Source organism: Peromyscus eremicus, chromosome 8a (genome assembly GCF_949786415.1).
Source record: "Peromyscus eremicus chromosome 8a, PerEre_H2_v1, whole genome shotgun sequence".
NCBI classification, from domain to species: domain Eukaryota; kingdom Metazoa; phylum Chordata; class Mammalia; order Rodentia; family Cricetidae; genus Peromyscus; species Peromyscus eremicus.
The window spans coordinates 12,689,214-12,714,800 of NC_081423.1; the positions used below are offsets into that span (position 1 = coordinate 12,689,214).

The 25,587-nt window shown below is 53.7% G+C and overlaps 2 protein-coding genes, 1 long non-coding RNA gene and 1 other non-coding gene across 6 annotated transcripts; 2 read left to right on the top strand and 2 right to left on the bottom strand.

Annotated features, from left to right (window-relative positions):
* Positions 1 to 47: 47 nt before the first annotated feature.
* On the bottom strand, positions 48 to 18,671 carry Traf7 (TNF receptor associated factor 7). 3 transcript variants are annotated; one of them, XM_059270192.1, is made up of 21 exons: positions 18,552 to 18,671; positions 10,655 to 10,770; positions 10,344 to 10,401; positions 8,010 to 8,104; positions 6,121 to 6,237; positions 5,488 to 5,580; positions 5,247 to 5,280; positions 4,493 to 4,676; positions 4,249 to 4,383; positions 3,374 to 3,591; positions 3,223 to 3,296; positions 2,994 to 3,042; positions 2,792 to 2,919; positions 2,534 to 2,616; positions 1,827 to 1,866; positions 1,608 to 1,724; positions 1,402 to 1,524; positions 1,105 to 1,224; positions 881 to 1,012; positions 675 to 794; positions 48 to 542 (listed from the first exon to the last, which is right to left on the bottom strand). In XM_059270192.1, exons 2-21 carry the CDS (start codon positions 10,730 to 10,732, stop codon positions 528 to 530), a joined length of 2,013 nt encoding a protein of 670 aa, XP_059126175.1. In that variant the 5' UTR covers positions 10,733 to 10,770; positions 18,552 to 18,671; the 3' UTR covers positions 48 to 527. The 3 variants fall into 3 exon arrangements, with proteins under 3 accessions (XP_059126175.1, XP_059126174.1, XP_059126172.1); XM_059270191.1 differs by having other exon boundaries at positions 4,255 to 4,383; positions 6,121 to 6,274; XM_059270189.1 differs by having other exon boundaries at positions 6,121 to 6,274.
* Positions 18,672 to 19,008: 337 nt separating this feature from the next.
* On the top strand, positions 19,009 to 19,553 carry LOC131915876 (uncharacterized). Its single transcript, XR_009380458.1, has 2 exons — positions 19,009 to 19,216; positions 19,417 to 19,553. It is a non-coding gene; the product is annotated as an uncharacterized LOC131915876 (long non-coding RNA).
* LOC131918129 (small nucleolar RNA SNORD60) lies at positions 19,256 to 19,338 on the top strand. The gene has a single exon (XR_009380870.1). It is a non-coding gene; the product is annotated as a small nucleolar RNA SNORD60 (small nucleolar RNA).
* A 394-nt stretch (positions 19,554 to 19,947) lies between the features above and the next one.
* Rab26 (RAB26, member RAS oncogene family) lies at positions 19,948 to 25,062 on the bottom strand. Its single transcript, XM_059269187.1, has 8 exons — positions 24,742 to 25,062; positions 23,538 to 23,648; positions 21,732 to 21,773; positions 21,586 to 21,652; positions 21,332 to 21,384; positions 20,944 to 21,009; positions 20,627 to 20,859; positions 19,948 to 20,520 (listed from the first exon to the last, which is right to left on the bottom strand). The coding sequence occupies exons 1-8, from the start codon at positions 24,937 to 24,939 to the stop codon at positions 20,418 to 20,420; spliced, it is 873 nt and encodes a 290-aa protein (XP_059125170.1). The 5' UTR covers positions 24,940 to 25,062; the 3' UTR covers positions 19,948 to 20,417.
* Positions 25,063 to 25,587: the final 525 nt, after the last annotated feature.

The following is a 25,587-nucleotide window of genomic DNA, read 5'->3' on the forward strand; positions in this document are numbered from 1 at the left end:
TCAGCCCTGTGAATCATAGTCCCAGAAGAGCTATCTCCACTCACAACCACAGTCTGTGCAGCTTTTATTTCAACAGGGAAGTAACAAAATCTATATACAGTCTAAAACCAGTAGAAAAGGTGAGTAAAAAGACCCACGGTCCATCTGGGTCCTGCCAGGAGTGGTGGTGAGAGCCTTTAATCCCAGCACTGGGGAGGTGGAGGCCAGCCTGGCTGACACAGTGAGTTCCAGGACAGCCAGAGCTACACAGTGAGACTCTGTCTCAAAACAAAAATCTGTGGAGTGGTGAATGGTGGGCCGGGCAAGCATCGTACCTGGCGCCCAGAGGTGGCCTGGGCATTTCTCTGGTAGAAGTGAGAGCGGGTCCTAAAGAAGATCCCTCTCCAAGCACAGGGCAGAGATGACACTGCCTAGCTGTTTGAGCCTGTCTACCTGTCTCCACAAGACAGGCAGAAATTCCAAGGCCATCATGTAGGACCAGCCTGACTGACAGACCCAAAGGGAGCCAAAGCTTGGCTTGGATTCTGTTAGCATGTCCAAACCTGCAAAGAAAGGGTCTGTTTCAGATCCCCTGTGGCACAAGGATTCCCTTCCTGGACCACTTGCCCGTCACTCGCTCTCAGAGCTCCATCCTATACAAGCCCTGGCAACAGCCTGAGCCATGAAGCACTGACCTTCACGGTGCTATCCACAGCCCCTGAGAAGAGCCGGCCCCGGGAAACAGCCAGAGCAGTGACGCTGCCCTGATGGCGCAGCAGTGTCTGTGTGCAGATCATGTTGTCCATACTCCAGACCTGCGGACGGGGAACAGGGGCTGTGAGGGCCTACCCTGGCCCAGCCACTTCTGGACCGCCGCCTCCTGCTCCTGGGCAGCACATACCCTGAGGGACCGGTCATAGGATGCACTGAAGACTTTGGTCTGGTCTGGTGTTGAAATGACTGCCAGGGCATATACTGTGCCCACATGGCCCGTTAGGGTCCGCACCTGCTCTTTGGACTCAATGTCCCATACCTGAAAGGGGGAAGGCCCAAATGAGTTAGAGCTAGGGACCTAAAACAAGGGCAGGAGAGATGGAGGCCTGCTACAGGGTTGCTAGCCCTTACATGAATGAGGTTCTCGTAGGTGCCACAGACAATGTGGTGATTTGTCACAGCAATGGAATAGACACTGCCACCAGATGTCTGCAGGACATGGATGCAGTCAAGGGTCCGAATGTCCCAGATCTAGGGAAAAGTGTGTCACTTACTCTCAGGCCAGGCACTTACCTTGGGCCTCCGGGATTCAGGAGGAGACAGCCTCAGAGCATGCCCAAGAGTAGGGAAAGGGCAGAAGGAGCTCTAGGACACCCTAAGAAGTGCAGCAGAGGGCAAGACCCTGCCCCCAGGGGTGGCTTGGCACACCTTGATTGTCTGGTAAGAGCCACTGTACAGATAGCTCTGTGCTGCCACCAGGGCCCGCACCCAGTGGTTGAGGCCTGTGAGCTCCTTCTTCAACTTTAGCTCAGTGCCCACGATGTCCCAGACCTGTAGGGATGGACAGGAGCCTGGGCTAGAAAGGCATCCACTGCCCCAGGACCCCCCCATACACACACACCCCTTGCCTATACCTTGATGGCCTTCAGGGAGCCGCTGAAGAGCATGTTATGGGAGGACACCAGTGTGCACACAGGGTTGTCGTGGGCACGGATGGTGTTGACCTTCTGCAGGTTCTGGATGTCCCACACCTGTAGGGGTTGACAGTAGACCTCAGGACTCGAGGTTAGCGAGGAAGGAAAGAACACTGGGCTGTCCCTGTCCCTGCCCCCCCCCCCCCCCGCTCTACTCACAATGATGGTGCAGTCTGCAGACCCACTGTACAGTTTACACCTGCAGAAGCAAAGTCAGCACGTGGAAGCGAGAGAAGCCACCACACTTGGGCACGATACCCTGGTTGGCCCCAGGAACGAACTTGGCTTGTCCCAGGGCCACTGCTGTTCCCTACTGCTGAGCCCCATTCTCAGTCTGCATAGCTGGATGTGAACAACCAGCCTGGGAAATATTTGATGGCTAAGCTGATCTAGCGGGGAGGCCACCTATACTGAATACCGAGTCTCAGGGAGGCTACCACCACCAGTGAAAAGTGAGGAAGGCCCTTGCCCTCAATACCTAGTATGACCACACACAGCCCAGCACAACACGAGAAAGGAGGGCCAGGCTTGGGAAGAGCCTACTGAGAAGGTAAGCATGGTAACGGCCACACGGACTATAAACCAGAGTTAAGCTCAAGGTACTTGTCATCCTGGTGACAGTTGAGCTGTCCTACCCTCTAAGAGTGCCACCTCTGGCTTCTAGCCACCTGACATGCTAGGGCAGGGCCAGGCCCTGCTGTGAGTTCACAGACTGTCCCTTAGGAACCCGGTATTGCTGAGGTGTGAGTGTTCCATAGCTGGATAGGACACGAGCTGCCCAGCCTCAAATACAGACCCAGGGTCCACAGGGCATCAGTACAGCACCTCCTGGCCCTGTGGTCAGCAGGTCCAACATCAAGACTCACCCCTGGATGCAGAGCGCCAGCACAATACCATCATGACCCTCCAGTGTCTTTTGGCACTTGTAAGTGGTACACGTGTCCCACACCTGCAGAGATCAGGCCAGACCAGGGCCCCGCAGGGTCAGTCCAGTGCCAAAAGGACAGGATAGCAGCCATCAGGGGAGAAGACCCAACCATGGGTAGGAGGTAGCAGAGGCTGGCATGCAATGCCCACCTGAGCCCAGCCATGATGCGGAGCCTGTGGGACAGGACCCCACTCACCTTGATCGTCTTGTCAGAAGAGCCACTGAAGAGCAGGTCACCCATGGAATAGACACAGAGGCACCAGACAGGGCCCTGGTGGCCCACAAAGGTCCCTTTGCACTTGAAGATCTGCTGAGGGTCATAGGCTACAAACGGGAGAAGTTAGTGAGGGACTGGTAGGGCTCTGGAGACAGTGTTAGCAGCAGTGGGCTATACTCACATCCGAGGATGCCCATGTTCAGGCGTGCATTGATGTGAGAGAGCTCGTCCTGCAAGACCAAGAGCAGAGCAGGGAATGGGTGGGTGGAACCGACATGCGCTCTGGGGAAGCTATGGAGCCCCAGGCCTAGGGTCAGTTCTTCCTGGAACCCTGAGCACTAGGGGCCAAGGGCAGAGGAGGGACCCCAATCTTTCCTCCTGTCTCACCACTGCAACCCTCCCACACTCACGTTCAACATGGATGCATCCCTCCGGAACTCCATGAGGTCCTCACTGAGCTTGCTCTGGTTCTCATCAAGGACATCTGAACAACAAGAACAGAAAGGTATCACTGGGGTCCAGAACAGTGCTGAACCCCATGTTCTCTGGACTAGATCTTACCAAACTTGAGCTCAAGGCTCTTCTCCAGCTGGTCAATCTTCTCTGAGAGCTTGCCCAGCATGGAGCGCAGGAAGGCGATCTCTTGGTCCTTCTGGGCCAGCGCCACATGCATTTCATGGAAGCGGTCATCAGTCTGCTGCAGGAACTCCTTCAGGCCCTCAAAGCGGCACGTTTCTAGGTGCGTCTCATATGTGTCCTGATTCCCGATGAATGTGCACCTGGGGGGACAGGACAGCTGCCCACCTACCTGCCTGGCAAGACTGACCCTTAACCTCCCTAACCCCATGAAATCCCTCAAGTCATCACGGATATGCCCATGTCCCCCGAGATCCGGCTACCTTCCCATCCCCCACCACCCAGCAGTTAGATCATTTCACCAATGAAATCTTTTTTGTTTGTTTATTTTTTGAGACAGAGTTTCTCTGTGTAATCACCCTGGCTGTCCTGGAACTCGCTTTATGGAGATCCACCTGCCTTTACCTCCTGAGTGCAGTGATTAAAGGCATGCAACACCACCATCCAGTTCACTAGTGAAATCTTATCTCATACTTTCAGAATGCCTCAAGAATCCTTCCCTCCCTGAGGAAAACCTCTGCCCATCAACAGTCTCCCTGCTCTCAACAGCTGGGCAGGATGCTCCTTACCTTTTGTCCCTGCTTCCCCTCCATTCCATTTGTTCAAATCTATGCCCCTTACCCACCTTCCCTGATACCCCACTTCCAACCTGTTCGGTCCTCTCTGTTCTCCTGGGCACCTGGATACGGCAGTCATTGGTGTGGCTCCCAGCTCTGGTCCATCTCCCAGGCACCAGCTCCCAGAAGCCGTCAGCTGCTGAACTCAAACCCACCAGCCCACACCCCGCCCCGCCCACTCACCCGTACTTAGAGTGGGGACACTTGATGTGCTCGCATTCTTTCAGGTGGGCCTCCAGGTTCATCTTGAGAAGGGGAGGGCAGCTGGGGTTGTTGGGGCAGCGCACAGGCCTGTAGTCACAGCTACTCTCGTGGTCCCTGTGCACATACAGGACACGGGGGCTGAGCTGAGACCCCCACGATGGAGCCCCAGAGAGGTAAATGAGCTCAGCAACCCCGGGGGGATGGAGGATCAGGAGGTACTCACTTCCGGGCACTAAGCTTGATGGTGAAGGGGCAGCCCCTCGGGTCTACCTCAAAGACACCAGGCTTTGCAGTGCCTGCTGCATGGCAGCCATGCCGGCAGTGTATGAAGAGCTCTCCAATCTGCTCAGCTACTGCGATGTTGTTCACGACCACTGTCAGCTTGGCATTGTCCACAGGACACTTCTCTGGGAGAGGAGGACATGCTGAGCCCACCACCTGCCCAGCCACCTCTCCCCCTGGCAGCCTGGCCCAGTGGGAAGCCAAGTCTTGGGGAAGGGGGTGCAATGGCAGGACAGGTCACCAGAAGCCTGCTGGGTGCCTTGTCCACTCTCATCTGCCCCAAGGTGCCCATGCAGGAAAAACTGCACAGCAGACCTCCCAGAGGATGAGCAGGTAGCGAAAGAGGTCTCCTAGCTGGCCCAGTAGTCTTGGGCAGGGTCAAGGGGTAGTGGACAGAAGGGCAATCAGCTTGGTGTGAGACAGAAGCAGGGACTGCCATGGACAAGAGCATCTGCTGGGACCCATCCCATGTCTACCACGGCAAAGGCTCTGAGGCTGGAGACACCAGGAATTTGGGGTCCTTCGCCTGCCAGGCTTGGGCCCTTGCAACAACACTATTCCAGCCCAACAAGGAGAGGCCACACATGCCTGGATGGGAAACCAGTGGCCTCTGCTGGCAGATCGGGAAATAGCAGGGTGGAGACCACCCACTACCCACTACCCTCCCCGGGGCTGCATGGGAGGCACAGACCTACCTGACTTCAAGGCGCATCGTCTGCAGAATGTGTGCTGTGGGGACAAAAAGTGGACTTAAGGGAGAGTTGTGTCCCTCTAAGTCAAGGTCAGTGGCAGCCCAAAGCTCACCCCATCCCACACCACTGCAAAGAGCACCTGCCTGCCAGCCCGTTTAGGACTATGAGCAAGGCCAGCAACCCACGGGCCTGAGCGTCAAAGGGAGCACCTGGGGTTGTGGAGGAAGAGGGTCTGTGACCTCACCCCACATGTAGTGATCACAGGGTCCTTGAACACACTGCAACAGAGCTGACAACACAGTTTTACTGAGGGCTGCTCGGCAAATACCAACGGTTCCTAGACAGAGCAGAGCAAAAGTCAGATGATCAGGAGGTGGGCCTGGAATGCTGGGGTGGGGGTTTCAGGAACAGACCCTCAGCAACATTAACTACCCAAGCCACCTGCATGTCCACCCTGTCCGGGGCTGTTCTCCAGGGCTGGGCCTATCCCGTTGGAGGTGCTGCTGAATCTGGAGACCCACGAGAGGACCAAGGAGAATAAGCAAGGGGTGTAGCTCAGAGGCCGGCTGTAAGCAGGGACCAGCCACACATACAGGTCTGCACACTGTCTCAGCCAGCCGTACTGGCCTCTTCCTGGCATACGGACTAGAAAAGTGCCCTTCTGAGCCCTACCTTTCCTCACTCATCCCCAGGCAGCCTTCAGATAGGTAGGAGTAGGAGATGGAGCCCTCAGAGTCTCAACATGGACCAGAAGCCCTAACCAGGTCTGACCTACCCTCACCGTGGGCTACGGTGGTGGGCCTGAGGGGAGAGGGCCCGTGCCACGGCAGCGGTGACAATCCTGGAAGATGGTTCCTGTCAAGCCTACCACACCTACCGGCTCCTCCTCCTCCTCAGGCAGCGAGAACGTGGAGCGCAGGGACATGCTGGACTCGGAGTGTAGGGAGCGGACAGAGATGGCTGAGTCAGAGCGGCGAGGAGTGTTGATAGGGGGCTGCAGAGATGGAGGCAGCCCATCAGGGGGTGGAGCCCTGTGGAGGCAGGGGTGCCCCTAAGCCACCCCACTTCCAGCAAGCCCACCAGGCTGCGGACTGTGTGGGAGGCTGGTGTGGCCTCGGTCCCTGCTGCCTGTGGTGGCCGACCCTGGCCTTTGGTGCTGGGCTGCCTGTTCTTGCCTGCCAATTTTCTTTGTGTAAATGGAGAGATTTCCTGCTATTCAATTCTACAGGACATGCTCAGGCTTCTTCCTGCTTCCCGTGAGGGAATGTGGGCTGCAGAGAGGCTGCATCCACCAGCCAATCCTGGGGCAGTTAAGACCACAGATTACTGAACAGAAAAGAGTAGAAGCCTGGCCAAGGAGAGGTGGCCATGAACTGAGCTGCCTTTTTGGCCAGGAAGACACTAGACCCAGCTAAGGAGGTTCACTGTAATGACAGGAATGTCCTACCAGAAGCTGACCTAGCCTCCTGAGACCTGAGGGAAGCAACCTTTGTGAGGTCCTGGGAAGAGAGACGCAGTATCCAAGAGCTGCTACAGCTCTCCCCTTCAGGCTGACAAGACGCTCGCAGCCCCATCTGTGAGCAAGAACCTGTGCTGGGCCCAATGGCCTGGGCCCACCTGCCACCTTTGAGCCTGGGTCCAGAACAGGGGGCAGAGGCTGACACATACTTCACTCACCAGGGCAGTGCCCATCTCCTTTAACTATGGTGTCCCAAGTGACACCCGGCATGGGAATGCCATGTGGGGTCCAGAGGACAAAGTTAAAGGAAGGGAGTCAAGCATTCCCAAAGGCAGCAGTGGCAGGCAGAGGAGCAGGGAGCACGTGGCAGGAGCTGGTACAGAGCTGCACCCTCTCCTCTGCCGACGGGCCAGAGCAGTTCTTCGGCTGCCACCCTGAGCACAGGAACTGAGAGGTCAGGCCAGTGGGATGGGGTGAGATTCCAGTACATCTTTAAAGTTACTGTAACCTCTCAGCTGCCCCAGGGTATCCAAAACCAGAGGCAGATTGAATCCAGTTCTGAGGTCCAGGCTGCAGTTAGAGGAGTGGAGGAGTGGTGCCTGAGATAGGTCCAAGTGTGGGGCGCAGGGACGTAGATGACTCATCCTTGGGCTCAGTGCAGTGCCAGCCCACAATATGCCTATTCAGATTTTATCTTCCTATTGAAAAGGGAAAAGGGCCGGGCACAGTGGCACACGTCTTTAACCTCAGCACTCAGGAGACAGATGGGCAGATCTCTAAGTTCAAGGACATCCTGGTCTACATAGTGAGTTCTAGAACAGCGAGGGTGATATAGAGAGACCCTGTCTCAAAAAAACGAAAACAAACAAAAAAAGAACACTACCAAAAATAAAAAAATAAAAGCAAAATGGAAAAAAAAAAAAAGTCCAGTGCCTCTGCCTTCTGCCTGGCCTGCCCTCCAAGCAGACTGCCGTTCTGCCAGCTGTCCTCTGTCCCACTGGCAGACTCACCGGAGTGAACCTTTTGTGGCTCCCACCTCACTTAAGATGGAAGCAAAACTGCCTGACCTTGGCCTTCAGGGGCCATCCCTAAAGCCCAGTCCCACAAACTGGCTGCTCTCTGCCTCCATCCAGCTACAGGAGCTTCCTCTTAGTTTCAGGAATGTGACAAGTGCTTAGACCTCAGGGGGGTTCACTGTTCCCACTCTCTGCTCTCTTCCCAGCTCTTCCCGAGATCTGGTCCGCAGAGTGCGGGGCCTGGTAGGAGACTTAGGAGTCACAGGAGGCTCCCGCATCGTGAGGACCTACCATGCTGTCCTCTTCGTCCCGTGGCGAATAGGCAAGGGTGCTAGAGGAGGAAGGCGTCCTGCGATGCTGTTTGTATGTGCTGGTCCCATCAGCTGCTAAAAAGAGGGCAAGGGCGGAGTGACGTGACTGTCGTGGAGGGAGGGGCTGAGACGGTGGGGACAGCTGTCTGCGGCAGAGCCTATGTCTACGGGACCCCTCGGATTGTCTCTAGTTTTCAGCTTCCCTAGCAGCCAGAGGCTCCTGGAATGGGACACGGGTATCTGGGATTGTCTTCCAAGGTAAGACCAGTACTGGCAGTGTGACCCTGGCTCATCCATCCGGCCCTGCAGATAACTGAGGATGGGTACTGCTAGCTGCCCCACCCTGCTTACCAACTGGAGACTTTCAAATTATCTATTTCCCTCCTCTGGCAGGAGAACCAGGACCGAGCTCACGCTAATTAAGAGTACTGCATCCCCAGCCCTTGTTTTTCTTTTTTTAATTTTATGTGTGTGAGTGTTTTGCCTACATGTATGTCTGTGCACCACACATGTGTCTGGTACCCATGGAGGCCAGAAGATGGCCTCAATCTCCTAGAATTGGAGTTACAGGTTGATGTTTGCTAAGAACGGAACCTGGGTCCTCTGGAAGAACCACTAAGACATCTCTCTAGATCCAGTTCTTGCTTGAGTTGGGCTTTTTGAGACAGAATCTCACTATGTAGCCTTAACTTGTTTGGATTTATTATGTAGACCAGGCTGGCCTGGAACTCATAGGAAATCTACATGTCTCTCTCTTTCTCTCAAAGGGCTGAGATTAGTGGTGTGCACCACCATGCCTGGTTCAGCCCCTGTTTTAAGATAGGATCTCTCTATGTAGCTCAGGGTTACTTCAAATGCATTATTTCCCTGCCTCCATCTCAGGAGCGCTAGGATGACAGGCAAGCACCGCCATGCCCAGCTAACACCCTTCCTTCACAGCCTACAAGGTTCTACTCTTCAGCCTGACAAGGGGCCTTCCGTGCCTAGTCGGAATCAACCCCATTGGTGCGTGAGTGACATGACATCTTTTCTAGGGTAGATCACTTGGGGACATCTGTTTGACCTTCAAGGTAGCTCTACCAGGCTGAGTTCTCTGACAGCTTTAGTTCAGAAGAGGAAACTGAGGCAGAGAGACTGAAGGACCTCAGCTAATATCGGGCCAGATTAATAGGACATTCTGGTAGCCTAGGTCCTCCTGCCTCCTGCCTGGCACAACCAGATTCAGAAACTAGGACTAGCTAGCCTTGGTGGCCTCCCTCCTCTTGTCCACAGAATATCCTGCCCAGCCCGGGCCAGAAGGCAGGGAGGAGCTCCTGGAGAATGAAAGAAATGTCAAGGGTCCACATGGGAACCAGAGAACCACCTCATAGACCCTATAGGCCACAGCACTGGAGACAGGCTACAACCAGCCCAAGTTCAAACAGATCCCGATGTCATAGCAACCAGAATCCTAAACGCCTCCATTCAAGATCGGGAATATGACTGTCTATCTTGTGATTACAGTTTCTCCATCTGTAATGAGAATGGCCAGATGAGGCAAGTACTGGCACCTCATTGCCTCGCTGCTGACCCCTAGCCACCCAGAAACCAGGGTACAGCAGACCACATGCCATTTGGCTCTGGAACCCTCAACAGCAGTGACAGACACTGGGTAGTCTCCAAAGACAGACAAGATGTTAAGCAACAGCCTCCTGGGTAGGGGGTGTGGGAGAAGAGGCCCTTCAGAGCCCTCTGAGACCGTCCAGGATTAAAAGACACTTTTGTGCACCTGGTAGCCCTGTGCCTTCAGCCATGGGAAGGCAATTAAAAAACCAATTAGTAGCTGGTGCACCCCTGCAGTGGAGTACTAGAAAAGCAGCACAGAATGCCCCAGAACCCTGGCCCTCCCTAGCCTTCGGCAAGGATGCTGCCCCACTGCCCCAACCTGTGCTATGATCTCTTGGAGTACATTGTCTGATAGCACCAGACCACCCTAGAAAAGATGCCATGCCAATCACACCCTTTTGGATGCTAGGAGCCCGTGGCTGGGATGAGGCATGAGTCACTGTGATAAGATATAGGTATAACTGGTGGTACTCTGCTCCCCAGAGGGGATGGACAAGTTTTTGGAACGGAGGTAGGGGGCAACTAATAACAAAGGTGAGGCACAGGAACAGGACTGCCTGACTCTGCCCAGCTGGTAGTTGAGACATGGCAAGAAACAGGCCAGGAGACCAACAATACTCCTTCACCAACACAATTACCCTCTGCCCATCCACCAGGACATGCCCCTAGATCTCAGTAGAGTACAGATTCTTCCTGATGACAGGCTCACCTTTGGTGATGGTGGTGACGGTCGAGAAGGTAGGCCCAAAGGTCGTTTCCATTCTGGTCTAATAGATAATGGAAAGGACTTAATGCAGTATGAACAGGGTCACACATACCAACATGCTTACCTGCCGGAGGCTCACCTGCATGCATATACAGGGACACACCATCAACAGGCACAGGCTGTCCTGAGGGACCCTCCAAGGAGGGAAAGGACTACCAGCAGCTCCGCCCTCAGTGCCAAGTTATATATAGCATGCTGGGGTCTGGGGTGTGGTATGCAGAGGGCAGACCCTCACCCCCAGGTGCCTCTCTTACCCCACTGCTGTCTGGGGAGGGAAGGTTGGCAGGCCCCCCAGAGAAGCGGTTGTAGCGGGCACTCTTGGCTGAGCTCATACTCTAGAGAGGCATCCAGGTTCCTCGGGCAGTGTCCCCTATGGGTAGAACACAAATGAGGGGCTTCAAAGGTGGCATCCTGGGTACCTAGAAGTCAAGTTTCCCCACCTGGTAGACCTCTGGCCAGTCCATCACAGGGCAGGTCTTAACTTCTTCCTACCTCCGATGCCTTATTGGTAGTACCACAGCGGGCAAGGGCCTGACTGCCCCCTCCTTCAAAGTTGCAAAGGCCCCAGGTATAGGAAAGGAGGCCCCCAAGGACAGGTGACATTTACTGGTACCATCCATTCAGGCCTGGACCTTTTGAGGAAACCACCCAGCTCCATCCCTGAAGTGAAAAACCCCATCTGTGTTGGTCAATCCTCTGGTCCTGATCACTGCTCATCACTTTGAGAGCTGCCAAAGGCTGGGTCTTGATTTCTACCCGTCCATTAGACTGGACCTAAGGTGTAGCACACACATACCAGGACTTAGTTGCATGGGGCCCCTCCAGAGCAACATGAATGTGTTCTCTGCCATAGCAGATGCTATCAGTATCCAGCCAGGACCACCAAGACCCCATGGGCAAAGTCACTTGAGCCTGTCTCCCAACTGTGGTCACACAGGGCAAGTCACAGGAAAAAGATGAACCCTAGATCTCAACCAATGGCAGTCACCCATACCAACTGTGCCATTCAAGGATTAGGGTAGCAGAAGGCACAAGGGAAGCATACAAGGACCAGTGTCCCTGCTCTGCACAGAAGAGAGGGACAGGAGAAAGGGTAGACATGTGGCCTCTATAGGGAAGGGAAGATTAGAAAGAGACCCAGTCAGCGTGTCATACTCAGGACAGGTCCAGGACACCACCCACCCTGTGACACTACAGCTGTACACACTGCAGGGACATAGCACTGTCAGAGTCCTGAGGTTCCCCCTCAGGACTCTGCAAGGAGCACTACTACTCAACAAACAAACAAGCAGCAGCCTTATTTAAGCCCCAGAGAGCGCCCTGTAAGGAGCAGGGTTGTTGTGGAATAGAACATTTATTTAACTATGTAAAGATGTGTTGCTGTTTTACCTTGCCTGCCTAAGGGACCTGATTGGTCTAATAAGAAGCTGAATGGCCAATAGCTAGGCAGAGGCAGGGCTGGTAGCAGAGAGAAAAGGGGAGCCAGCCAGCCGGGGGCCAGCCAGCCAGACACGGAAAAAGCAGGAAAGCAGGATGGACAATACACAGATGGGGTAAACGAGCCTCGGGGCAGCACAAAGATTAATAGAAATGGGTTCATTTAAGTTAAGAAGCAAGCTAGAAACAAGCCAAGGCCGAGCATTCACAATTAAGTCTCCATGTCATGATTTGGGGGCTGTCACAATCAACTGTGCACTCTCCCTCTCATAGGCCACCTAGTGATTCATACCACAGGCTCACTGCCCAAGTGGAGCCTTTGAAGCCACCTTTCAGGGAGACATGGCAGTGGAGTATCCATTCTACTGCCCATCACAGGTGGCTTGGTTTGTGCCAAGGCCGTTGAGGACAGAAAAGGGACAGGAAGAGAGGGAGCTCAGAGGGGTCTAGTGAACCATGTGCTAAACCTAGGCCCTAGATCGAGGTGAGACAGACCGTTTCTACGCCAGCTCCCTAGGAATGCTGCACATGGGCAGCTCCTCCACTTTCTCCCTCAGGTCCTCCTGACTCTGTCCCTTCAGGAAAGTCACAAAGTCTGTCCTGCTTTACTCAGAGTTGTTTAGCCCCACCCAGAGGGCTCTGAGGAAGGACTGGCTCCCAACCTGTCTGCAACCCCTGCCAGATTTCTGGTCCTTTCCTTTTACTGCCCAGGCCTTACCTACCTCTTCAGCCACCACCTGCAATTCCATCTACCTGCCATGGATCCACTTAACCTTTGGGCCTCAGGCCTCAACTCTCCATCTCACAGATCAGGGGAGCTTCTGGCCCCTGTAATTGGCAGTCAGGCCCTTGCCATCTGTCACTCTAGACACCCTCAGTGCAGGTAAGTGGCTTACCTTTCATGCCACACAGCTGCCATGACAGTTGGCAATGCAAACCAGAGGCTCTATGGTAATTGCTTCCTCCCTCCCACTGCACCCATCTCAATACCCCCAGATACTCCCAGGCCCATTTGTGGTTCTAGGGCCTGGCAAGCTCCGAGGAGGTAGGCCTGGGGCAGGGATGTGAATAAGGCCTGCAGGCAACCCTGTACTCTTCTGCCTCTTTCCCCAGTAGTCTCCTCCCTGAGCAGGAAGGTCCTCGAGAGCGGCCCTGTTGACTTAGATGAAAACTCCTTTGCCACAGGGACTTCCAACCAGCCTAAACCTGGGGGCTTCAGGCTTGCTCCATCGGTGTGAAAGATTTGGAGAAAACCAGGAGGTGGGCTCACAGGGTGGTATTAAGAGATAGACCTACATTCCACAGAGTCGTTTCCTAGCACCTGTTGCTTTGGGCTGGGAGCCCAGGACCACAGTGCCTGGCTTCTCTCGGGCTCTATTGTAAGGTTGAAAAAGAAAAGTACACTTGGCAACATGCAAATCAGCGGCCAGTCCATAGAGCCAGTACAGGGGAACAGAACTAGCCTGAACGGAAGTAGAGAGCCAAGCTGAGCTGGAAAGGAGGGAAGCAGATTGCTCTGAGCTTGGAAAGCAGCTTCCCAGTTCACGCGGTTCCAGCCTCCTTCAGGGACAGAGGGTAGGCTAACCTCAGGCTAGAGTCCAGAATCCCCATCTGTGCACCACCCACAAGGCAGCCACCACCATTAGCACAGGATTGAGCAACACACTGAAGGCGCTCTTTGGGTCAGTTCCCCAGGGCCTGAGCTTTGCAATAACAGGATTCCCCAGCTGGTGGAGGCAGGCTGAGGCAGCAGGGAAAGCGTCACGCAGGCCAAACACACCAGAAGCTGGAGCCTACACTCTGTCGAGACTCTGGAAGATAGCTGTCAACTTGAGTAGGAACTCCTTAGGGGTTATGTGTCCTAGAAGCCTGGTCTCTCCTGTTCTCTAATTCCCAGGGTTGGAAGGACAGATTTCCACAAGGTTGGTAGCCTATTCTCAAGCTAGAAAAAGCTATGGGCAGTGGGTTAAGTCAGGACTTGTCACCTAAGCTCCCTTGCCGCTTTCCCAAATCCAAGACCACTTCCCTGTTGGTGGAGCCCAGGACATAATGGCCTAAGAAACAGAATCTTACTTTTTTATTTTGCTGTTTTCCTTTTTCACATTATTTTCCCCCCACTTATTTTTCTGTACGTGTGCATCTGTATATGTGTGTGCCTCTGTCCCTGCCATGAATGTATAGAAGTCAGAAAACAAACTGTAGAAGTAGTTTCTCTCCTTCCACTCAGGTCGCCATCTACCCCACAAGACGGCATTTACTTATTTATTTATTTATTTTAATTTATTTATTGCGTGTGAGCAGGAGCACATGTGCTATGGCACACATGTGGAAGTCAGAAGACAACTTGGGGGGAGGCGGGGGGAGGGGGTTCTCTTCCTTCCATTACGTGGGTCCCAGGAATTGACCTCAGGGCATCTTTGGTGGTAAGTTTCCATATCTGCTGAGCGATCTCACCAGCCAAAGATTTATCTTTTAAAAAAATTTTGTTTAGATTTATTTTTATTATTTTACATGTATGTGTATGAGTATTTCACCTCTATGTGTGTCTGTGTGCTACACTCATGCTGGAGCTTGAGGAGATGCTGAGCCTCCCTGTGGGTGCTAGGAACCCAACCCAGTTCTTTGCAACAAAAACATGTGCTCTTAATCACTGAGCCAACTCTCCAGCCCCCCAAGATTTATCTTAAAAAGAAAAAAAAATTGTGTGTGTGTGTGTGTGTGTGTGTGTGAGAGAGAGAGAAAGTGTGTGAGAGAGACCGTGAGTGTTTAAGCACGCATGTGTACTGGTACCCACAGAAACCAAAAAGGAGAGTGGTGGATCCCAGAGTTAGAGTTTTAGGTGCTTGTGAGCCGCCCACTGAAAACACGAGGACCTGACTCCAGACCACTGCCAGAGCAGAAAGTGCTCTTACTAAACCCCCAAGATTCATTTTTTAAAATTTATTTAATTTTACGTGTGTGAATGTTCTGCCTACATGTATGTCTGTGCACCATAAACAGAGTGCTCACAAAGGCCAAAAGAGAGCATCCCCTAGATGCTCGAATCCCCTAGAACTGGATGGAGTTACAAACAGTTGTGACCTGCCATGTGCCGAGAACTAAACCTGGGTCCTCTGTAAGAGCAAGTGCTCTTAATCACTGAGCCATCTTTCCAGCCCCGATTTGTTCTTTTTAAAGACAAAAAGTTTGAAAGCCTGAGGCAGGAGAATCACTTGGAGGCTAAGGCCAGCTTGAATACACAGTGAAAACCTGTGTCTTGGAGACAGACAGGCACACACAGACACACATATACACACACACTATCTACTTTGGCTGTTACCAGTAGAAAAGTAGCTCAAGGCTTATCTGAGCTGTGGGTAGCCAACAGGCTGGACCTCAGCCAGAGCACCCTCTGGTTATACTTGCCGGAGTTCCGAGCATATCTCCCGGCATAAGGAAGCCAGTGCAGGGACCTGAAGAATGTCCAGCCCCTAATTCAGCTCCCTCAGCTCAAAACCAGATCTGGCTGCCAAATCCTATAGAAACAGACTTGGTTGCCATAGCAAAGCTACAGACACTTTCCCTGGCTTTTCCCTTGACGTCGCCTTAGCACATCTTTTCCATCCCAAACAGGCAGGGTCGGACAGCCAGGGCCGGAGAGCCAGGGCCCCCAGAGAGTCTTTGCTTGCCTCAGATTAAGATCTCACAGAATCTCTAAACCCCTGGGCAGAAGCCTGTTCTGATTCCTTCCCTCCCAGCACCCAGCCTGACTTCTACCCCCAGTTTTTCTGCTGTCTACACCCACAGCTCCAACTCTGCCTGGGTCCCTTAGCTGGCTTCTCCTTCCCCGAATTCTGCCTCTTTCTTACACCCTGTATCCAGACTCCACATCTTCCCTGCCCAGGCTGAACCTCTTCAGAGTTCAGGGAGTGAACGTCAACACCTGTCCTGGCCAGTGGCACTCGCCTGACCTCACTGTCCTTCCTTCCCAACTCCGTGGTATAGGACTCAGGATCTGTCTAGACAGGCAGGGGGCTGCCCAGAGGAGGAGACTAGTCAGATCCAGAGCAGACAGAGCTCCTGAGGTGTGTGTCATCCCATCTGAGTGCCCTGCTATCTCAAACAATCCAACTGGTGGCAAATTTGTGGTAACAGGTCCAGGTATCTGCTTTTCCAAGTTACTTTGATTCCCTGGTGTATTCTTCCCACCCACAGACGCCGGGGTCCAGTCACTAAAGTCCCAGGCGCAGAGACCTGTCCAGCCCCACCCCACACTATATACCTGTTTCTGGCACTCACAGCAGCTCCACCCCTCAATCCTGGGTTTCAAGGTTGCTCCCCTGTACCCTCCCATCATACAATGGATATCACCCGTGGATCTCTTGTATGGCCCTATTTCTTGGTTTCTACCCTGTGACCTTCTTCTACCTGGGACTTTCAAGCATCAAGTCCTACATTATCAGCTCATTCCTAGTGGTCTGTTTCCCTTCAGCCATACGACTCTTCCCTAGAACTAGTGTTCTGGGGACACTGGGGCTATCTATTGAAGGATGGGGGACTGGCAGGTTCCTCTCCAAGGGTTTCTCATGAACAAGCCAACCAGAGAGTTGATAAAGTGCTAGGTGCCCACTTGCTGGTAAGACCAGACTTACAGGAACCCTGGTCCACAGTAAGATACAACCAGCTGGTAAGTTTTAAAGGTGGGCACGGGCTGGCACTACACACACAGTACCTGTGACAGAGTGATTCTGACCATGGGCCCCAGACTCAGACAGACCTGGGTTCAAATTCTACTTTACCATTCAAGAGAGGCGTGACTGGGTCAGTTGCTTGACTTTGATGGAGACTGGATTTTCACTATAATACACTGTAACGGATCCAAGTCCCAAAGGAGCTGTCAGGAATAACACACAACTAAGAGCTACGGATACACCAACAGCAGCAGCTCTGAGACCGGAGTGGAGGCTGAGAAAGATCCAAAGGCCGGCCCACAGACAAGCCAGTGTGGGACACAAAAAGGCTGAGCCAAGCTTTGTTCCTTCTGCCCCCACCATTCCTAACCAGGAGCCCCAGTGCAGCCTCGGGCCGGTCCCCTGCTGAGCCCGGCAGCCGTCAGAGACTAAGCAGCCTATACTTTCTGCCCATCTTAGATCCTCCACCAGCTGTAGCTTCTTCCTGTTTCCCACACCATGCATTGCTTCATCCAAGATTCATACCCACCGGGCGCTAGAGAATAGGGAGACCTCCAAAGACTGTTTAGTCTGACCGCTGAGGAGCCAGAAGCTGGGAGGCAAGGGTAGAGAGCTCCATTTATTTCTAGTCCGTCTGCCACTGATCAGAACTAAAGATTCAGATTTGTGATTCATTTCCAGCAAGACTCTGATATAACCGCTACAAGAAGTTACAGCAAAGAACTTCTCCGATTTGGACATCTCTCTTGGCCACTCCTTCCTGGTCTGTGGTCACCTTAGTCAGGCTCCATATAGAAGTTCTCACTTCCTGAAGTGACAGCGGTAAATAAATGCAGGAACCTCAGGGTACAGAGACTGGAGTTTCCACAGAGAATCATGAATGCATGGAGCGTCTTCTAGAGTGTCTTTATGACTGAGGCACCAAGTGCCACATAGACGCCCAAGAAAGGTATCTAGGCATAGAGAAGCCCAAAGAAGACTGAAGAACAAAGCTGAATGGTTACTGAATCAAGGCCAGCAGTGAACAAAGGAATGAACCTGTGTGTGCACAGGAAGGGGCTTCAGAGGAGATGAGATTGAAGTGGCAGATATCTCTAGACTTCAGCCTCATCTGATCATCTTGGCCTGCCTCAAAAAAATCTAGGCTGGGACAACTGGCCAGGTGAGGGTTAGAAGGTGATGATTCAAGCTTCCTCACCTTTTCCTGCATCTCACCTGAATCATAAAGTTCATCATTATGCATACCAGAAGGCTCTCAGACTTTGCCCAGATCTGTCTCCTTCCTCACCTATCCCTTCCTAGTGTTTGCTAGCTTGCTCCAAGCCCTTTCTCATAGGGCCTTTATCCCTCTGGCTCCCTCTGCCTGTAAGGCACTTTCGGCAATGTCTCAGGACTGATTGCTTCTCCATTAGGTCTTTGGCTAACTGTAGCGCTCCCTACCAAACGATTTAAGAGCGCTCAACACTCACTTTAACTGCGTTCAGTTTTTTTTTTCCCCGTAATATTTATCACAGTTCCTCATGATTTTTAACTCTTCTGTCAGTCACTCGCTCCTTTTAGAATAACAGTTGTGGAAGGTGAGTCGCCACAAGGAGACATTTATCAAAGTCTCGGGACATTTTTGTTGTAACAAAACAGGGCTGTGGGTATTACTACCGTCCAGGGGACAAATCCAGAAATGCTGCTACAATGCACAGGATTCCTAGAGGCAGAATGATCTGTCTCGAAATCGAGTACCAGATGAGCTTATCAGTTTGGAATCCTGTTCCCTGCCGACTCTCCAGAGCCGAGGATACTTTCTGGCACACAGGCAGCGCCCTATAAATGTAGCAGAGCAAAAGGAACTAGAGAGAGTCAAGGAAAGGACTGACAGACGAGTCTACGGACAGTCAAGCGGACTTACGGACGCTGAGACCCCAGCAGTTTCAGTCCCGCCCCCCAGGCTAGGCCCACGACCGCTCGTGACGCTCCCACACCAGCCCGCGCCCTGCCACACTGAAGGGGAGAACGAGCCCCAGGTCCAGCGCGCCGCGCGCACACTCACCCGCCCGCGGCTGCCTGGGAGCAGCGGCTACACCCTCCGGCATCATCTTGCCCCCTCGGCCCGCGGCCCGGAAAGGTACGGGATACAGGAGCCGGAAGGGCCCGTGCGCTGTGCACGTCGGAATTTGTAGTCCACGGACTCCTGGAACTCCGGGGACTGCTTCACACTTTGAGTTTCCTAAACTACGACTTCCGGCGACCTCGGCACTGCAGGACCGGATTGGTGGCTTCAGAATCACTCTATGTTGCAGATCGGAATTTGATTGGCTAAACGCACTTGCCGCTCATGTTCTCAATGACTCTACAAAGGGGAGGATCTTCGGGCGACCCAAGATACCGCCTCCAAAAGAAAGTCTACGGTATGATTGGTGGAAACTGCATGATAGCTTGAGGAGCATGTCAGCAGCGAAGGAAGGTGGGCACTTCCTCACAGACTGCCCAATCACATGAGGAGCAGTTCTATAAATGCTTGCGCTTCTGCGGCGGGCGTTCTTTTGGGAGAACTGGAAGGTGTCTGTTGGTGGCGGTTTGTGGAGCACATTTTGCCGTTAGTAGTCGCGAAGTGGAACTCGATGGGCCCCTCAACTGCAGGCCAGCCTTCCTCGAGTGCTGCGGTGGTCTGGGCTCTGCTTTAGTCCCCTCAATCTTCTGACTCCCTTTTTGCAGGTAAGACCGAGTCGGGCCTGGCTTTCCTTTGCAGCACCAAGCCTGTGATGAATTGCTTTAATTTCTGACACCTCGTATGAAAACTGCATGTGCAGTCTGATTACATTGCAAGACTGAGGCTTGGGGGCTCTGCCTTTAATCGGAAGGGTTGGGAATGAAAAGTTACCAAAAGTAAAAATTTCCCGTTGTTTGACTTTCAGAGCATGGTGAGTCGACGGCAGACCTTGACGGTAAATCAGCTGCGTCCAGAGTCTTAACAATGGGCAGGAGGGTTTGCTGGTAAGCTGGGCATCTGTGTATCTGAATTGCTTTGCAATAAAGCGGAAGTACAATCTTGGTTTTCAAATGTCGTTATTTCATGTACTGCACAAGGCCTAGTTTGTCCTCAGGTGGTCTGCACAGGGCCAAGTCATGAATGTAAGGCCTGTTTAGAGCTCTGCTCTAGGGAGCGTTTAGCCTGTTGTGTTTCAGTAATAGGTTACGGGGCACTCTAATCTTGATAATCCAGGTTCCGTGGGGGACTGTTTTGGTGAGGGCATTTGCACATGTGGAAGTCAGAATAACCCACAGGAGTCCGTGCTTCCTCCAGGTGAATTCTGGGGATATTAAGTCAGGCTTTCTTGTGAATGCCTTTATCCCCACGAAGCCATCCTGCTGGCCCTGGAAGGTGATTTCCCACAGATGACACAAACTCCAGAAAACATCTTTATTAATAAAGACTTTGGGGATGGGTTTCCACTCGAGTTTGTGGCTTGGGCCAGCCTGCTGAATGGTGACTAGGTTCTGTGTCCTGTGGTTTCCTGCCTACGTGCTAGTTTCCTCTTAGAGCTCCACAGTGGGCAGAAAGCAGGCTGCTGTAGCCTTGGGGCTAACATGGAGAATGATGGGTGATGAAACCTGTCCTGCCTGGGCAGTATGCAATAAGCATGGTTTTTTTTTAGAAGCTCAGCACAATACATGATGCTGTCCTCTCCGCCGCAAATGCCCAGAAGAGGGCAGCAGAGTGCCATGGCATGGTTTGTATGCTAAAAGACCATTTCTGTGATGGCCACTGGGGCAAAAGGGGTGAGCATCAGCCTCAAGAGTCTTGAAAATGGGTACACTAGGGGCATCCATTGGGTCAGGTCAAGACTATACAGACTCCATACAACTTAACAAGGCAGGGTTGCTTCCTCAAGAGTGGGACTGAAATCGGCCAGCTTCAGAGTCGACAGCAGGAGACCCCTCGACCCTCCCTCTTGACGTAGTCATGCAGCCTGAAGTGCGGCTCGCTGGGAGGCTGTGTGGATCGCTGTTTCAGCTCCCTGAAGAGCAGGGGTGACAACAGAGCACAATGCAGCCTGTGCAGCCTCTTCCAGGCTTATGCCCTGGAACATGCGGGCGGTGTTTCTGTTCACTGCCAGGACTTACTTTGCTATGGCTGTGAAAGCCAAGTCGACGTTGAGGCCGGTCTTTGCGCTGGTTTCCATGAAAGGCAGCCCATACTCCTGCAAACAGCTGCTGCCAGCTAGGTGCTGGCCGGATGGGGGCAGCCCAAGAGTTACAGCCTTAAGGACACCCTCGTCACCCACCCTGTTTGGACTCACCTTGGCCAATTTCTCCCCATCTTCCCTCTTTACTACGCGTTCTTGGGCAGAATCAACCTGGTCCAGGCACAGAAATTTTGTTAATGCTTGCCCGGCTTGACCTGTTGGGCCAGGCTGGAGAGGACAGGCTCAGATTCCCACCTTGTTTCCCAGCAGCATGAGCACCACGTCCTGCTGGGCATATTCCTGGATCTCTGTCAACCAGGCCTGTGTGGGGAAAGCTGGGACCAGTCTCAAGGCTGATCTTTGCCCTCTTGTGCCACACCTCTTTGGGTGCCTTTTCCTAGAAGCCCTCCCATGTGTGGACTAGAGGTACCCACCTCACTGGTACCTTATTCAGGTAACCCTGGTAATGGAGCCAAGTGTCACCCAGGCCTGTTGGGTTAGTGACTAACGAGCCTGGCCACCATGAGCTCACAGGGGTTCTTTAGTTCCTATCCTTCCTATTAGCAGGGGTTTTTAGAACTGTAGGGACCTTGATGCCATCTAGACAACCTGGGCCCATTCCCTCGCCAGGAAGGCCACTGACCTGGATGTTGTCGAAGGAGTCTTTGTTGGTGATGTCATAGAGCAGCAACAGTGCTGGATACAGAAAGTAATGAGGACATCCCTGGGCCCAGTGGCTCCTTCATTACCCACATACTTTTAGACATTCCAATTCACAGGATGTTACATCACCCTCTCCTGCTGTCCCACAGTGTACCTTCTCACCCCCTGCCCCCATGCAGTAGGTCACCCAGACTCCCTGTGGAGGAGAGCTGGTCCCCATATCTATGGGCTTACCATGAGCATCCCGGTAGTAGGCATGGGTGACACTTCGGAACCGCTCCTGACCAGCTGTGTCCCAGATCTGTGGCAACAGGCACTGGTCATACTGCCCAACCTCTCCCTGGTGTCTCCAGCCCCAAACCTGCATCCTGTAACCTCACCTGCAGCTTCACCTTCATGCCATCCACGTCCAGAACTTTATTCTGAAACAGAAGCAGCCAGTAACAGTGAGGATGCCTGCTAACCCCTGGCCTGGGGGCCCCTGAGGTTGAAGTAGGAGAGGGAGTCATGCAAGCCGTGACTGAACCCCCATGAGGGGAGGTTGGGGAACCCCTATCCCATTTCTACGGCACCTGGTTCTCTTTCTGCTCTGAGAACTTAAACCAGACTACAGATCACATTTATGTTTAAAATCAGATGCTCCTGGCAGCTGCCTGGTACTCCCCGCCACTGCCTCCAGCATCAACCCCCAAGGAGGGGATCCTCTCAGGTGACCCTGCCTGGGCCCTTCCTCAGATGGCTGCCCTGATATTAGGTTATCATGACCAGCTATGTCCACTTTGGGCCCTTGCTTAACCCCACTACCACCACTCCCAAGCACCAGGTCCCACGCAGGTTCCGACTTGCCAAGAGTGTACTGGTTAGTACACTGTTCCTGCTTAAAGACTTCAACTGGCTTAAAGTCAGTGATGATGTAAATGGTATACTGTGCCTCAGTTTCCCCACCTGTAGACAGGGCACCTTTAACTTAGTAAGCTACTGTGTACACTAAGAACTACATCCTGCCTAGGAAAGCTAATTTCACTGCCCACCCCCCCTTCAACCACTGGGATACCTATTCCTAAGGTGCTAGACTTAAGCCTGCCTGACTCTGTACTGTGCCCACAGATCACAGAACTATGGCTGGTACATAGGCAATATTCATAAACTTGCTGTCTGCAGGTCTAGACTTTTCAAGATTAGACACCAGGCTGGAGTGCCCACCCACCTGTCACCCCAGAGAAGGGTTGACTACAGGCTAGGCCTGGCTCCCCTTTCTCCAGAGCTCCTGCTCTGAGTGCTTCTAGGTCTCCAGGGAACCAGGCTCAGCCATCTGCCTGGCGAGGGAGGATACTTTGCCTTTCCTGCACCCTGAACAGGGGTGCAAACCACACAGCTCTACCTCCCTCACCTTCCACTCAGGAGCCAAGAGGATGGGGGTGGGGGGAGACCAGGATAGGCAAGAAACACCTGCTCAAGCTTGTCCTGCTCTCTCTGGCACTTCAACCTTTACATCATCCTGGACTCCAGGACCTAGAGGGCTTGAGGAGACCTGCAATCCTCAATAAAGAACAGTTCCCACTAGGAGGACCCCCCTTTCCTGTCCCCAGAATGGGCCTTCCTCCCAACCTCCTGCTAACTGGGTCTAATTAAAGGGTGAGAAAAATGCAAATTCAGGATTTGCCAAGAACACACCAGCACCCCAGCACATGAGATTCAGACTGGGCAGGGGGGTTGGGAAGGCTTTGATGCTGGAGCTCCCAGGACCCTGCCTGGGATCCTAAGGAGGTCTCTTCCAAGCGACACTGCATTGTAGGAACTAGAGAGTTCCCAGTACCTCCCATGGCCTTGGGTGCCCTCTTTGGTGGGAGAGCAGCATTGGCCTCCTGAGTGAATGAACAGGTCTTGAGTTCCCTCTCATTGTCACTACCCTAGGGCACAGGTATAACTCAGTATGGCATCAGCCCGTGGTAAGAGTAGAACTCTCTGCTGCAGCTGAATGCAGCTACTACCTTGGGTACTAGGAGGCTTCCCCAGGCCCCTCAGGTGTTGGAGGAAGCTGGTTTGGTAGCTAAGCTCTCATTCCTGGGCCTATGGACACATCAGGAGGTGGAGAATCAGTGCCCAGGGTACTGGGAGGACTATGAATAAGAACCATCGTACAGCTGGACCCAGTCGGAGCTCAGGATATCAGCCTCCATTCTCACCCGGAAGTCGATGCCCACAGTGGAGATGAAGGTACCAGCCAGGAAAGCCCCATCCTTGAAGCGCACAAGCAGGCAGGTCTTCCCCACACCGGAATCCCCCACCAGCATGACCTAGAGCAGACAGGGGTCAGAGGAGTCAGGCCTGGAGCTGAGGGCCTCGCCCACCTAAAGATGCTTGTAGTCGGCCTTGAGCCGTGGGGGAGGGGCGGGAGAGGAGATGAGTGTTCCAGGCCTGTAGGTTCAGCATAGCTTGGGGAAACACAGCAGCCATGGTCCCCAATAGTTCAGATGCTCAGCTTTTCTGCCCCTGGTAGTCCCGTGTCACTGTGTCACCTCTCCCTCCAACAATGCCACCTCAATCAATGGGGAGTGAAGACCGCTGTCCCCATCCAAGATCTTACCTACCCCTCCTCCATAGACATCATGCTTGATCTTGGAGGGCAGCATTTGGGGCCTATGGGGAGCAGAGCACGAGAGGGCAGCTGGAACCTCCTAAGAGACCTGTGGGGACTCAGTGCCAGGGCTTCTTCAATTCCAGCCAAGACACAAACCTCAGCAGCAAGGCTCAGTAAAGCTGTGCCAGACACACTGCTTTTGAAGTGAAGAGGGGCTAGGGACGATCTGTGGGCCTGAGGGGCAGACTGGCGAAGTCTCTCCCTCCCCCCACCAGCCCTGCTGTCAAAAGCTCCAAAACCCAACGATGGCCCTGACATCAGAGGTCAGATTTACACAGCTTCAGTTTTGGTCTGGGGGTGGCCTCTTTCCCCTCCCTCCCAGAAAAAGGAGACTTACAGCCCCTGGAGGCGAGGGAAGGCAGCATATGGATGGGAATTGATGAGAGTGGAGTACCAGCAGGGGCCCAGGGTCGGGGAGAGACAGCTTCAGGACTTGATCTTTCAGAAGCCCTTGCTTGGTCTTACAGTAGGTGGAGTGGGGGCAGGCCCTGCCAGCTGTTCAATACCCCAGACCCGAGCCTAATAGTTGTGTGTGTGTGTGTGTGTGTGTGTGTGTGTGTGTGTGTACACGCCGGCGTGCACGCGCGCGCAACAATCTAAGGTGCTGCCTGGCTAGCTGAGAGGTACTGCTCTGGCCAGTTCAGCAGCAAGGAGCCGCACGGCCCTGCACTCTTCCCCGAGGCCCTCCCGGTAGTCTAGTATCCAACGACACCTGCTGCACTCCCATGGCGGGGAGGTGCCTAGCTCACCTTGAAAGCAACGTCGTAGAAGTCTCCAGTGCCACCAAGTGAGGGCCGGCCGGACTGTGGGGGCCCGTTGGGTAGCGCCTCCGGGCCAGGACGCGCAGTCCTGGGACCTGCCAGACGGGGCCGATTGGCGGCGGTGGGCAGCGTAGAGGCAGCAGGCACACTCCCCGCCTTGCTCTTTGGGGTCTTCTTCCTGGACATGGTTCTCAGTGTGCTCCTGCTGCTGCCACCGCGCCCTGGGTCGTCCCACGCCCGGTGCCCGCCAAGCCAGACTCGGACCCGAACCCGTCCCGCAGCAGCCGCAGAAGCAGCAGCGGTGGCAGCATCTCCAACACTCGGCGCCTGCCCCGCCCCCGCCTCCCTGGAGGCGCAGCCACTCAGGCCCGGCCTCTCGCCGCCGCAGCCAATGGCCGCTCTGGGGCGGAGCCATGCAAATAACCCGCCGCTCCGGGGGCGGAGTCAGGAGGTCCCAGCAAGGCTCTAGGTGTTCACCCGAGGAGCATGCTCTGGTGCTCTGTGCCTTAGGGCCCCAGCTGTCTACATCTAGTGTGAAGAAGTACCAGTGTCCTTTATCCTCTTGGCGCACTGTCCCTTTCCCCAGTCTTCAATGTCCCAGCTCAGTAACCTAGCTCAAAAGACTGGGCCCCAGACCGGAGACATGGGTGTGTTCTGAGGTGAGGGTGCTGGGGCAGAAGGTTTGCGTGAGTAGACAGCCTGAGCTTCTGTTTCTTCTCAGCAAGAGATGCCAGCCACCTGACCCACTTGTTCTCAGTGCTGCACCCTCCAGAGCAGGCACATCCAGGAAGCTCCTACACTCAGGCTTCACAAACAATCACTGCTGTGCCTGAG

Excerpts from the sequence above, each read along its gene's own strand:
- Traf7 (XM_059270192.1), bottom strand. The coding sequence starts at position 10,732 with ATGAGCTCAGCCAAGAGTGCCCGCTACAACCGCTTCTCTGGGGGGCCT. Across the intron at positions 6,238-8,009 it reads GGGACGAAGAGGACAGCATG|CCCCCTATCAACACTCCTCG; the intron begins GTAGGTCCTCAC and ends CCATCTCTGCAG. Across the intron at positions 2,617-2,791 it reads CTTCTGACAAGACGATCAAG|GTGTGGGACACGTGTACCAC; the intron begins GTGAGTGGGGTC and ends TGATCTCTGCAG.
- Rab26 (XM_059269187.1), bottom strand. The coding sequence starts at position 24,939 with ATGTCCAGGAAGAAGACCCCAAAGAGCAAGGCGGGGAGTGTGCCTGCT. Across the intron at positions 21,653-21,731 it reads GCATGAAGGTGAAGCTGCAG|ATCTGGGACACAGCTGGTCA; the intron begins GTGAGGTTACAG and ends CTGTTGCCACAG. Across the intron at positions 20,521-20,626 it reads GCTTTCACAGCCATAGCAAA|GGAGCTGAAACAGCGATCCA; the intron begins GTAAGTCCTGGC and ends CCTGCTCTTCAG.